General features: G+C 41.0%; 1 protein-coding gene across 3 annotated transcripts in view; it reads left to right on the top strand.

Moving 5' to 3' along the window:
* The window catches only part of grin2ba (glutamate receptor, ionotropic, N-methyl D-aspartate 2B, genome duplicate a), an 89226-nt gene that overhangs the window by 24796 nt on the left and 50742 nt on the right, over positions 1-13688 (top strand). For 2 of the 3 annotated variants that reach the window (XM_035525232.2, XM_035525233.2), the window contains exon 5: positions 984-1556. The exons of the other annotated variant lie outside the window; for it this stretch is intronic. In XM_035525232.2, coding sequence (XP_035381125.1) covers positions 1005-1556 — 552 coding nt within the window. In that variant the 5' untranslated portion in view covers positions 984-1004. The remainder of the gene's footprint in view (positions 1-983; positions 1557-13688) is intronic. 3 annotated transcript variants of the gene reach the window in all.

The raw sequence follows: 13688 nt of genomic DNA on the forward strand, positions 1-13688 counted from the left end.
TCCTCCCTCTCTTTATCCTCCCTCTCTATCCTCCTCTCCTCCCTCTCTATCCTCTCCTCCCTCTCTCTCTGTTCCCTTCTCCTCTCTGTCCTCCTCTCCTCCCTCTCTTTATCCTCTCCTTCTCTCTCTCTATTCCTCTCACCATCTCCTTTGTCTCTCTCTGTGACTTACACACACTTTGTTTCTCTGTGTAGTTATTTATGTGACTTACACACACCATGTTACTCTCACTCCTTTCTTCTCAGAGTTTAATGTTGTGCTGAGTTTAGACATCCTTTGGGTTTAGTACTGACTTCACATTTACATTTATGACACTTATCTGACACTTTTATCCAAAGTGTCTTATAATTCTGACTGAACACATCTTGAGTAATTGAGAATTAAGTGGTGGGACTTGAACTTCTGTAGTACCTTGCTTACTGAGCTAGCACAGTTTAGACGTGGTCCTCAGGGTCTAATGTTGTGCTTCAGTGCAGTGCCAGTAGTGCTGATGTTGCTGACCAGGTCGCCATATGCAGCACAAAGATCCAAACAAGGACAAAGTCACAGAGATGGCACTGCATCCCAGCACTGTACCTCAGCACTGTACCTCAGCAATGCACCCCAGCACTGTACCTCAGCACTGCACCCCAGCACTGTACCTGAGCACTGTACCTCAGCAACGGAACCCCAGCACTGCACTAGTTTAACATAAGTACAGATCCTCTGTCTGCTTCTTTTCTTCTGAGTAAAACCCCAAATCGCAGATGTTTTTCTAACAAGGTGCCATTACAGACATGATTTAACCTGATGGCAATATAACACCCTGTTACGCGAAGCTGCATCAGGACTACATCAGTTATAGTAATCCCTGATTAAGATGAATCTGCTCACTGAACAGAGTTCTTTAAACTCTAACTCTAAACTCTAACTCTCCTTTTCCTTTTTCTCTCTCTCTTCTCTCCCCCTTTTCTCTCTCTCTTTCTGGCTCTCTCTCTCGGTAGGTGTCTCTCTCTCCTTTCATCATGCTTGTTTGTGGTCGCTGTGGCTTATTCCTGCCCCCTCAGGAAAAGCAGGCGTGTCCTGCTTCATTAACTCCACCTCCCCATATACTGTCCCGCCCCTCTCTCTATCACATCTTCCTCGTTTGCCTGCTACTGCTGCCACATGGCTGTCAGTCACGCCGGGACCGTGGCGGTGTGGGCATGGCTCACTACATCCCAGGGGTGGGGCCTGAACTGGGGGCAGTCCCAAAGCTGCTGCAGGGGCTGAGCATTGCGGTGGTATTGGTGGGGAACTCGAGTGAGGTGGCGTTGGCCGGGGCCCGTGACAAAGATGACTTCACACATATGCCCCTGGCCCCAAACGTGGAGCTGCTCACCATGAACGAGACTGACCCCAAGAGCATCATTAAGAGTGTGTGCGACCTAATGACGGACCGCTGGCTGCAGGGCGTGGTGTTTGGAGATGACACGGACCAGGAGGCCATCGCTCAGATCCTGGACTTCATCTCAGCACAGACACACATCCCCATCCTGGGTGTGAAGGGAGGATCCTCTATGATCATGGCTGCTAAGGTACACCAGCATACACTCTGTGTGTGTGTGTGTGTGTGTGTGTGTTGGAAATGACGGTTTTAGACTTTGGTGACTTTCTCCTGAAAGTCCTGGGGTAAAACCAGAACAAAGCCTTGTCCCTGGAGCAAGCTGCCTTGGGTTTTGAGCTTCCAGTTATGGGCTGGGAGAACTGGGAGTACTGGTGACATCAGCATGCAGAGGCAAGATGGGCCACGTCCTGGAGAGGTTTTAGTTCAGATTTAGTCTGCTGTTGCAGGTGAGGTTTTAGTTCAGGTTTGGTCTGTTACAGATGAGGTTTTAGTTCAGGTTTGGTCTCTTTCAGGTGAGGTTTTAGTCCAGGGTTTGGTGAGGTGAGGTTTCAGTGAATTCAGTGATGTACCTTTATACTGAAGTGACCTGATGTTCCAGGACTGGTTTGTCTTTCCAATCAGAATGAAATGTCTGCTGCTATCTTAACCCTACCATAACCCCACCTTAACCCCACCATAACCCTACATTAACTCTAGTTTAACCCCACCTTAACTCTACATTCACTCTACATTATCCCTACCATAACCCTATCTTCACCCTACCTTAACTTTAGATTAACTCTACATTAACCCTTCCTTTACTCCACCTTAACTCTACCCTAACCCTATCTTAACCCCATCTTAACTGATCTGACAAATGGAGAAAAATCTGATCTGTATAAAGTGAGAAGTGAAGCAGGGAGTGTTTAATGGATATGGGTTTAATCTGGGAGGCATTAACCTGAGGGAGGTCCTTATAAGGCCTGGTCTGGTGCCTCTCTGTAAAGTAAGCTGAATAGATACTGAGATACAGAGTGACCTGTGACCTATGTGACCTAAGTGACCTGTTTTTTGGTCCTGGTGTATGGTGAGGTGTGAGGATTTATGACGTAAATGGTCAGAAGCCAAGCGTGAATGTGTAGAAACGTGTGCAAATTTCCTTAGCCACTGCACTGTCTGTAGCTGTAATGAATTAAATAAGTAGTGATTTAAGTAGTGGTTTAAGTAAGCAATGATTTAAGTAGTGATTTAAGTAATGATTTAAGTAGTGGTTTAAGTAAGTAGTGATTTAAATAATGATTTAAGTAATAATTTAAGTAAGTAATGATTTAAGTAATGATTTAAGTAATGATTTAATGATGTACGTAATGATGCAAGTAGTGATTTAAGTAATAATTTAAGTAGTGATTTAAGTAATGATTTAAGTAGTGATTTACGTATTGATCCAAGTAATGATTTAAGTAGTGGTTTAAGTAATGATTTAATGATGTACGTAATGATGCCAGTAGTGACTTAAGTAATGATTTAAGTAGTGATTTAAGCAGTGCTTGTCTCTCTCTAGTGAACCCAGGGAACAAAGCCATAGCCAGTTAAATTGTACTAGACAACACTTGGGACCATGACTAAAAAGCAAGAGCATTCTAAGAAGGTGTTAAAATAGCTACAAAAATATTTATTAAATTAACAGTCAACACTTTTGATCCTTAAGGCTTTAGTTAAGCTTGTTATGCAGTGTGTTTTAGTCTACAACGTACTTGGTGTGTGTGTGTGTATATGTGTATGTATATGTGTGCATGCGTGCATGCGTGCGTGCGTGTGTGTGTGTATGTGCATGCCTGTGTCTGTGCATTTAGCTTTTTTTGTGGTTTAGGGTTTACATGTAGGCACAGCAGTATTTTTTTTTTATAGTAATACTGTGAACATTTGCAGAAAAAAAAGTGTTTGTGTGAGAGAGAGAGAGAGACAGAGTGAGAGAAGGAGAGGGAGAGAGAGAGATTTCAATTTAACAGTTACCTTATGGAACATCTAGGGCATTCATTCATTCATTCATTCACTCATTAATTCATTCATTAATCCATTCATTCATTTACAAATTAATCAATAATTGGTGTTTAAGAAAAATCAGAATATTGACATAATAATAATGATAATACTCCAAGAAACATGGAACAGATCTGATTAAACATCTCTGAGCCCCACAGGATGCTGTGAAATCACAATGTCCAAAAAACATGCACAAATCAAACGTGGCAGAGAATCAGGAAGTCAGAAAATATGAGATTCCTCTCTATTGTTAAAAAGGAATAAATGCAAATCTGGCTAAAAATGAAGAAATAACTCAAACAAACCTCAGCAGACATATTCATGTGCATTACACATCCCACCCTCTGAATCTCCCAACCATAATGAAGAGATTGCCAAGGTTCTCAAGAATCTCTACACAATTAGACAGAATTATAGATGGACCCAACACAGCAAAGAAGAATGAAAGCAATTCGCCATCTGAATGTCAGTTCTCTTAAAGAGAACTACGTACTCACTACTTTCCCCTCATGGTAAAGAAGGCGTTACTGGTGCTGTAACAACCTTCAATAATAACATTTCACAATTCGACATCAATATAAAGCCTTTAAAAACACACACAAAACATGAACATGAAAAATGGTCTGATCAAGATGGTAAAACTAACAAGGAAAACTGTCAAACCAGAAACACGGACACCTAAATGATCCAGATAAACACCTTGCTTACTATGAAGACCTCAAACAATATAAATCAAAATAAAATCAAATTTACTTATATATCATTTTTTTTACAGCAGATATCACAAAGCAGCTTTACAAATGTCCAAGTCCAAGCCCCCAGTGACCAAGCCAAGGGTGACAGTGGTGAGGAAAAACTCCCTAGAGCATGAGGAGGAAACCTGGAGAGGAACCAAGACTCAAGGGGGGGCCCCAACCTCCTCTGGCCAACAATGGTCACCACAATAATAACAATTTTAAGAGTAAAATAAATAAGACATGACAAAATAAGCAATTAATGTCTAGTCCAACTTTCTAGATGTCCTAGTCTTGTCCCAATGGTGTGCATTGTCCGAGACCAATCCCACAAGAGAATGTCCATTAAGGACAACAGAGAAGTAGTTGGCTGGGCTGGAGGTGTGGTGGGCTACAGCAGGGGACATCAGGGGGTGGTAGGACTAGCCATGGCAGCTGAGATGGGTTGAGGCTCAGTAACATCATGACATCAGGGGTAGGTGTACCTCGGCAGAAAGAGACAAGATTAGGCATGTCCAGGTATGAGGGTGTGTAGGGAACTATAATGTGCAGTGATGGACTCCAGCAGATCTAGTTATGGCTGTACAGCTAAAAGGAAAGAACAAGAAGGAACCACAGGCATGAGGCACCCTGGAACATCAGCACTCTGTCACTCTCAGTCAACAAACGAGTGACAAAAGAGGTGAAGTGACAGCATCATAACATTCCAGTTTACCAGAACTCTGTGCAGAGTTGTGACTGTTGTGACAGAAGGTTTTCAGCCTTAAATATTGAGACTGTGTCTGAGTCTGGAACATTTACAGGAAGATTATTCTACAGTGTGGAAACTTTATAGGAAAAGGCTGCGCCCCCTGTGGTAGATTTTCTTATTCTTGGTACTAGTAAAGAGCTGCACCTTTTGATCTAAACAGACATGGTGGATCGGAATGCACCAGGAGTTCTCCAAGTTACTGTGGAGCAAGACCATTCAGTGCTTTGTAGGTTGTTTTTATAAGTATTTTTGTAAGAATTTTATAATCAATAGAAAATCTTACTGGCAGACAACGTAAATTAGCCAAGATAGGAGTGATATGATCAAATTTTCTAGTTCTAGTAAGAACTGTGGCTGCTGCATTTTGAACTAGCTGGAGCTTGTTTAGGCACTTAATGGTACAGCCAGATAGTAAAGCATTATAGTAGTCTAATCTGGAAGTGGTAAATGCATGGACTAGCATTTCCGCAACATGTGAGGAGAGCACATTCCTAATCTTTGAAATGTTCCTGAGGTGGAGAAAGGCAGTTCTAGAAATATTATTTATATGAGCTTCAAATGAGAGACTGGTATCCATAGTAACTCCAAGATCTTTAACTGTTAGAGAAGATGTGATTGGGAGACCATTGAGGTTCATCGAGTAATTAGAGAGTGAGGACTTCGCTGTCTCTGGGTCTAATAGAAGCACCTCTGTTTTGTCAGGATTAAGTGAGAGAAAGTTCCTCTTGTCTGACATCCTTTATACATTTGTCAATAATACTAAGATGATACATGTCCTCTGGTTTGGCTGAGACACATAGCTGAGTATCATCAGCGTAGCAGTGAAACTAACAGTGTTTATGCATAATGTCACCTAGAGGTAGCATATATAAAGAAAAAAGCAAAGGCCCTAGAACAGATCCTTGTGGGACACCATAACTAACCTTGTTGTATGCTGAGAAGTCTCCATTTATGTTAACAAACTGGTAGTGACCAGCTAGATAAGATTTATACCAGGAAAGGGCGATTCCCCTAATCCCAACATCAAGAAATCACTTAAATAGGACCTGCCTGACAAAGTGAAGTAGACCAAAAGATCCTCAAAAGCTAGACATCATTCTGCGATCCAAAGAAATTCAGGAACAAATGATACAAAGTAATGCTGAGAAGTCTCCATTTATGTTAACAAACTGGTAGTGACCAGCTAGATAAGATTTAAACCAGGAAAGGGCGATTCCCCTAATTCCAACATTTTTTAGTCTATCTAGTAAAATGTTGTTTTTAAATTGAGGTTTTTATCATTGAGGGAAAAAAAATCCAAACCTATATGGCTCTGTGTGAAAAAGTGATTTGCACCCCCCCGTTAAAACATACATTAACTGTGGTTTATCACATCTTTGGAAAGCTGAGTTCAATTTCTCTAGCCACACCCAGACCTAATTACTGCCACACCTGTTCTCCATCAAGAAATCACTTAAATAGGACCTGCCTGACAAAGTGAAGTAGACCAAAAGATCCTCAAAAGCTAGACATCATAGTGCAATCCAAAGAAATTCAGGAACAAGTTGTACAAAGTAATTGAGATCTATCAGTCTGGAAAAGGTTATAAAGCCATTTCTAAAGCTCTGGGACTCCAGCGAACAGTGAGACACAGTGAGAGCCATTATCCACAAATAGTGAAAACATGGAACACGAGTGGCTGGTCAACCAAAATTACCCCAGGAGCGCAGTGACAACTCATCTAAGAGATCACAAAAGACCCCACAACAACATCCAAAGAAGTGCAGGCCTCACTTGCCATAAAAAAGAGATTGGGCAAAAATGGCCTGCATGGCAGAATTCAAGCACTGCTGAGCAAAAAAACCATAAAGGCTCGTCTCAGTTTTGCCAGAAAACATTGATGCTCCCCAGGACTTTTTGGAAAATACTCTGTGGACTGACGAGACAAAAGTTGAACATTTTGGAAGGTGTATGTCCCATTAAATCTGGTGTAAAAATAACATCATACCAATAGTAAAATATGGTGGTGGTAGTGTGATGGTCTGGGGCTGTTTTGCTGCTTCAGGACCTGGAAGACTTGCTGTAAATGGAACCATGAATTCTGCTGTCTACCAAAAATTCCTGAAGGAGAATGTCTGGCCATCTGTTCGTGACCTCAAGCTGAAGTGCACTTGGGTTCTGCAGCAGGACAATGATCCCAAACTCACCACCAAGTCCATCTCTGAATGGCTTAAGAAAAACAAAATGAAGACTTTGGAATGGCCTAGTCAAAGTCCTGACCTGAATCCGATTGAGATACTGTGGCGTGACCTTAAAAGGCGGTTCATGCTCGAAAACCCTCCAATGTGGCCAAATTACAACAATTCTGCAAAGATGAGTGAGCCAAAATTCCACCACAGTGCTGTAAAAGACTCACTGCCAGTTATTGCAAACGCTTGATTGCAGTTGTTGCTTCTAAGGCTGGCCCAACCAGTTATTAGGTTTAGGGGGCAATCACTTTTTCCACACAGGGCCATGTAGGTTTGGATTTTTTTTCCCTTAATAATAAAAACTTTCATTTAAAAACTGCATTTTGTGTTTACTTGTGTTATCTTTGTGTAATATTTAAATTTGTTTGATGATCTAAAACATTTAAGTGTGACAAACATGCAAAAAAATATATCAGGAAAGGGGCAAACACTTTTTGACACCACTGTATAGTGTCAAATGCTGCACTCAGATTAAGTAATATAAGCAAAGAGACATAACCCTGGTCAGAAGCCAACAACAGGTCATTAATTACTTTCATTAGTGCTGTTTCTGTACTGTGATTAGATCTAAACCCTGAGTGAAAGAATTCATGTATCTGGTTCTGATTCAGATATGAGCTTAGCTGCTGAGCTACTGCTTTTTCTAGGATCTTGGAAATAAATGGAAGGTTTGAGATCGGCCTGTAATTTGACAGCTCACATGGGTCAAGGTTAGATGTTTTGATAAGTGGTCTGATTATTGCTAATTTGAATGATTTAGGAACAAAGCCAAGGTTCAAGGAGGAGTTTATTAAACTTAGTAAAGGTTCAATTACTTCAGGTAGGATTTCCTTAAAGTGTGCGGGCAGTGAATCTAGTAAGCAAGTGGAAGATTTTGAGCGTGAGATCAGAGATGTAAATTCTGCCTCTTGGATCGGTGTAAAGGATTCTAGAGTCCTTTTTGGATTGGTTGTTCTGATCTCTGAGTAGCTGCCCGATGTCATGTTATTTCTAATGTGATTAATTTTCTCATTAAAGAAATTTATGAATTCATTACTACTGTGTGTTGTTGTAATCTGAGCATTGTTGTCAGATTTATTCCTAAATAGATGTGCAATTGTACTAAAAAGAAATCCTGGATTATTTTGGTTATTTTCTATTAGGGTGGAGAGATGAGCTCTTAGAGCAGTAATAAGTGCTTTTCTGTACTTGAGAAGGCTCTCCTTCCATGCAGACTACAAGCTTAGTGTGGCACCATTTATGCTCTATTTTTCGTGTTTTGTTTTATGTTGTGAATGTGATCATTATACCAAGGTACTCATTTTTTGTCCCTAATTTTTTTATTCTTAAGTGTATCAACATCATTGAGTGTGCAGCGGAATACTGATTCTAAACATTCAGTTATGTGATCAAGTTCCATGGGGTTTGAGGTATAAGTCTGGGAGATTTGCAAAAAATCTAGGTGCAGTAGCTGACATTATCGTGTGTCTGGTGTAGTAGTGAGGCGAGGTTACAATATTGTGGCTCATATGTATTTCAAATGAAATGAGGGATTGGTCTGAGATGCTGCCAGACTGGGGTAGTATAACTATGTTTTCTATGTCTACACTGTATGTCAGTACCAAATCAAGTGTATGTTAACCAGAGTGTGTGGGTTCTTTTATACATTGGGTGAAGCCAATTGATTCTAATATAGAACCGAAGGCCAATCTCAGAGGGTCTTGGGCACTATCAAAGTGAATGTTGTAATCACCAACAATAATGGCTCTTTCTACTAGAGTGACTAGATTAGAGAGGAAATCTGTAAACCAATTAATAAATCATGAAAAGGGTCCTGGTGGCCTGTAGATGCCAGTTAGTGGGATTCTTATTATAGGCTGGGTGGGCTTCTTATTGCTGGCTATGTCATTTATGTTAGTAAAAATTATTTAAAAGGACTCAAAATCATAACCAGCCTTCTGGTTTATGCCTAATGTATGAATAACTGCAATGCCGCCTCCATGACCAGTTAGACGAGCGCAGTGTACATAGTGTTAGCCATAGTGTTAGCTTCATTTAGAGCTATGCACTCATTTGGCTTGGTCCAGGTTTCTGTTAGGAAAAGTACATTACATCTATGATCTGTTAGGATTTCATTTATCATGAGCACTTTAGATGTTAGAGATCTAATATTTAGTAAACCCATGTTTAGATGAAAGGTGCAGGCAGTGTTCTGTGAATCAGTTACTTTAATACTAATTAGGTTAAGACATGTTTTTCTTTTTCTGTATTTCTGCTTAGCTCAGGGAACAGACACAGTGTCTATATGATGAACCTTGGATGACGTCATGTAGCGAAAAGCAGACGGTTGGTTCAGCCTCTCTGTCTGCTGCTTCCGCTCTGGATGGTCATAGATGAACTAGTTCTGTCCTGAGACTATGGCTTATGTTATAGGAAAGGAGAACAGCACCCTCCCTAGTGGGATGGATTCCATGCTGCCCTAAAAGGCCAGGCTTGCCCTCGTATGTGTTCCAATTATCTATAAACCCCACATTGTTCTGTGAGCACTACTTGGACATCCAGCAGCTCAGCAAAGATAACTGGCTGTACATTATCACACCACATTAGGATTAGCAACTACAGCATCGGACACACCTCTTCAGTATTATTGTTAGTAATCTCTGACTGGCGAAGGCATATATCATTAGCTCCTACGTGAATAACTATCTTAGAGAAACTATGCTTGCCTAAGACCTTAAGATTACCTGTAATGTCCGGCACCCTGGCCCCTGGTATACAGCTAATTGCTGCTGCTGTCGTTCCTATAGGCCTAGCTAATTTCACATGTCGCAAAATAGAGTGCCCTGTAACCAGGCTGTGAGCCAAACCTGTTGGACATGCAAATTGGGGATGTGTGGTGTTCCTGTAAGCGAGTCAAATCTCGGCTATTTCGCCATAATTTCACCCATTCGCCCCACTGCGAGGGCTGTAGTGCCAGAGTTGAGGGCTTGCTAACTTCCCCCAAGACATCCAGAGCTTGTACTTCTAGTTCCTCGATAGGTCTAGCCCTTTCCAAGGTCTGTATATGCACTTCTAGCGCTACAATCTTCTCTATCAGACTAGTAACCAATCACTTCTCACAAATAAAACTATGGCTAACGACGGAGGAAGAATATGCTGCACTCTGCATACTGAAGGAGAATGGAAGTGGAAGTGATGGAAAAGCTAAATATTAACGTTACTTACGTTTTTGGTAGTTGTTTGGATGTAATGTGTGATAAAGTAGTTTTCGATGTCTGGTGGAAGTTTCCGATTTCCAGGTATAATGAAGTTAAGTCCAAGGAAAAAACTGCTAAACAGCTAGAGAGCAGTAAGCGCTAGTACTCCGAAACAGTGTTGTTGACACAAAAGTTTCAAAAACAGGAAGTAGCATCACAAAGCATAACTGATTTGTGTGTTTGTGTGTGTGTAAGTAATATAAACACACACTAAGAAAAAAAGAATTAACAACTGGAACTTAAATAAAAAGCAACACAAGCATTTGGCCATACAAAATGGAGAAAGATGGAACAATCCATTTTGAAAACTTATGGTAAAATAATAATGAACCCAAATCACACTCAAATATGAAATGGAAAATAAAATGGCTGACTGAAATGGAAAATAAAATTTACATTTACAGCATTTGGCAGATGCTTTTATCCAGAGTGACTTACAAAAGTATTTTGTCATGTACTTGGAGTGTATCCTAGCCAGTACAGTAGGTTAGAGTCCAAGATACCATTGAACTAGATTGCTGTTGAAATACAGGGATCAATGCTCATGCCTAGAAGTGCAAAATGCATAAGCTCTATAACAGACAACAATAAGTGCAATAAACAATAAACACCACCCTATAATAAGTACTAGAGTTTCGGTTACTCAACATGGAGGGGGAGTGATATCTCAGTGGTTGTCATTTAAATATTCCATGAACAGATAAATCTTCAGTCTGTGTTTCAAGACTGCAAAGGACTCTGCTGTCCGGACAGCAAGTGGAAGTTCATTCAAGCATCTGGGAGCAGGACAGAGAATAGTCTCCATGCTTGTCTTCCATGAGGCTTGAAGCATGTTGTTTTCAGCCGAGTACTAGAAAGTACTCAAGGTATGGCTCGAGCAACTACTAGAACTCAGTGCTTAACTGTATTAACCAATCAGCTACATCACTCCATCAAACTCCACCCTCTTCAACATCTATATTAACCAATCAGGCACATCACTCGATCAAACTCCAGCTCCTGGCCTCACTTCTCATGAATCCACCATTAAGTTTCTTCCTTTTTCAGATGATCTGGGTCTTTTGTGTCCAGCAGAAGAGAGTCTACAGAAGTCAGACCTGGACCCTGACTATTAACCCTCAGAAATCAGACCAAATTCACCACAGGACCTACCCAAATCTGGGAGAGGAAATATTACACGTCTTGGGCTGAAAATCAATTCATCTGGTAATTTAAATTTGGACTTGAACAACTTAAAACATTTCAATTTGGCAATGGTAGCTCAGTGGTTAAGTTACTTGACTAGTAGTTAGAAGGTTGCTGGTTCAAACCCTGCCACTGTTGGGGCCCTGAGCATGTTGTGCTTACTCATAATTGTAAGTTTCTTTGGATAAAAGTGTCAGATAAATGTAAATATCAAAAATTTTCCACTCAATTCTAGAACCTATTGGATAATATGGCAGTTAAGTCTGGGGTTCACTAACCAACCAGGAATTTGAAAAATGTGACCCCACAGAAGCACCCCACACAGAGTTCTGTGAGGAGCTCATCAAACATGGCATGCAGAGTTAGGCCAGTATGCTCTATTACTCCGCATTCAAAAAGAGACATCAAATCCTGGAAACATAAACAGTAACTCCCACTAAACGCCAACTCCTACTGTTTCAAAACGTAAAGAAGGCTAGGACAAGACCTCTCATTCAGCTCGTCCTGAAACTGCACACATTCTCACACTCTCACCACACTAACATGGCCAACAACAAACAGAATATGACACCCTTCCCCTGAGATTCGTATTACAAGTATAACATATTCCCCATCTGTGTTTACTTCTGTTTATCTGAAAATGCTTTGGTAATACAATATGATTTTGTCATGCCAAAAAGCAAAAATATTTAATTTGAGTCAGAGAGAGAGACAGCGAGGGAGAGAAAGAGAGAGAAAGGGAGAGAGACAGAGAGGAGAGAGAGAGAGGGTACTACAATTTTACAATGTACGTGACAATTTCACATTAAAAATACAAAATCGAATCCCAAATTTCAGTAATAAGACTCAACAAAAAATGACAAACTTTAGAACACACATGACAAATCCCTTACTGGAGTAGAACACATACACACCAACAACTAGAACACTCACACACACCAATCCTTACTGGACTAGAGCAGACACACACACCATGCCACTGTGAGAGGCACACCTGTCTTACTCTGTGGTCAGACAGACAGCTCGCCACTGTGAGAGGCACACCTGTCTTACTCTGTGGTCAGACAGACAGCTCGCCACTGTGAGAGGCACACCTGTCTTACGCTGTGGTCAGACAGACAGCTTGCCACTGTGAGAGGCACACCTGTCTTACTCTGTGGTCAGACAGACAGCTCGCCACTGTGAGAGGCACACCTGTCTTACGCTTTGGTCAGACAGACAGCTCTCTGCTGTGAGAGGCACACCTGTCTTACGCTTTGGTCAGACAGACAGCTCTCTGCTGTGAGAGGCACACCTGTCTTACGCTTTGGTCAGACAGACAGCTCTCTGCTGTGAGAGGCACACACCTGTCTTACACTCTGCTGTGTTCCCACACTCTTCTCCCACACTGTTCACATCACTTCGTTTATGTTGGAATGATGTTTTAAGGAAATACATGCTGGAAAAGTCACTTATCACACATACTCTCACTCAGCACAGCGCTGTTGCCACGGCAACCTTCCAGCTTATATTTACGACTGAACTGACAGGAAGAGAGGAGTTTATAAAACTGTACTCTTACAAGAACAAGGGATCAGAGAGGAGAGGGTAGGAGAGAGAGAGAGAGGGGGAGGAAGATGTAAAACTACTTTGAATCTTGATTGAGAAAGAGACAGATATAGAGTAATAATACACACACACACACACACAGAGTAACAATACACACACACACACACACACACAGATAGAGAGTAACAATACACACACACACACAGATAGAGAGTAACAATACACACACACACACACACACAGATATAGAGAAACAATACACACACAGAGATAGAGAGTAACAATATACACACACACACACACATATAGAGTAACAATACACACACACACAGATAAAGAGTAACAATACACACACGTGCGCGCGTGCACACACACACACAGATAAAGGGTAACAATACATACACATTCTCACTCACACACACACACACACACACACGCACAAATATGCTAAACATGATTACATATTAACTAGTTGTAGCTTCTTATTAATGTCTTAATAGCTTTGTTAGATGAATGTCACTCTGTTATTAATACATGAATACTGTTACATTATTACTATTATGTGACGTTTTCAATGCTTTGGCAATATTGTACTGTGTATACTAATGCCCATAAAGA

The sequence above is a fragment of the Electrophorus electricus genome, chromosome 6 (genome assembly GCF_041902795.1).
Source record: "Electrophorus electricus isolate QZ-2024a chromosome 6, ASM4190279v1, whole genome shotgun sequence".
Lineage (NCBI taxonomy): Eukaryota > Metazoa > Chordata > Actinopteri > Gymnotiformes > Gymnotidae > Electrophorus > Electrophorus electricus.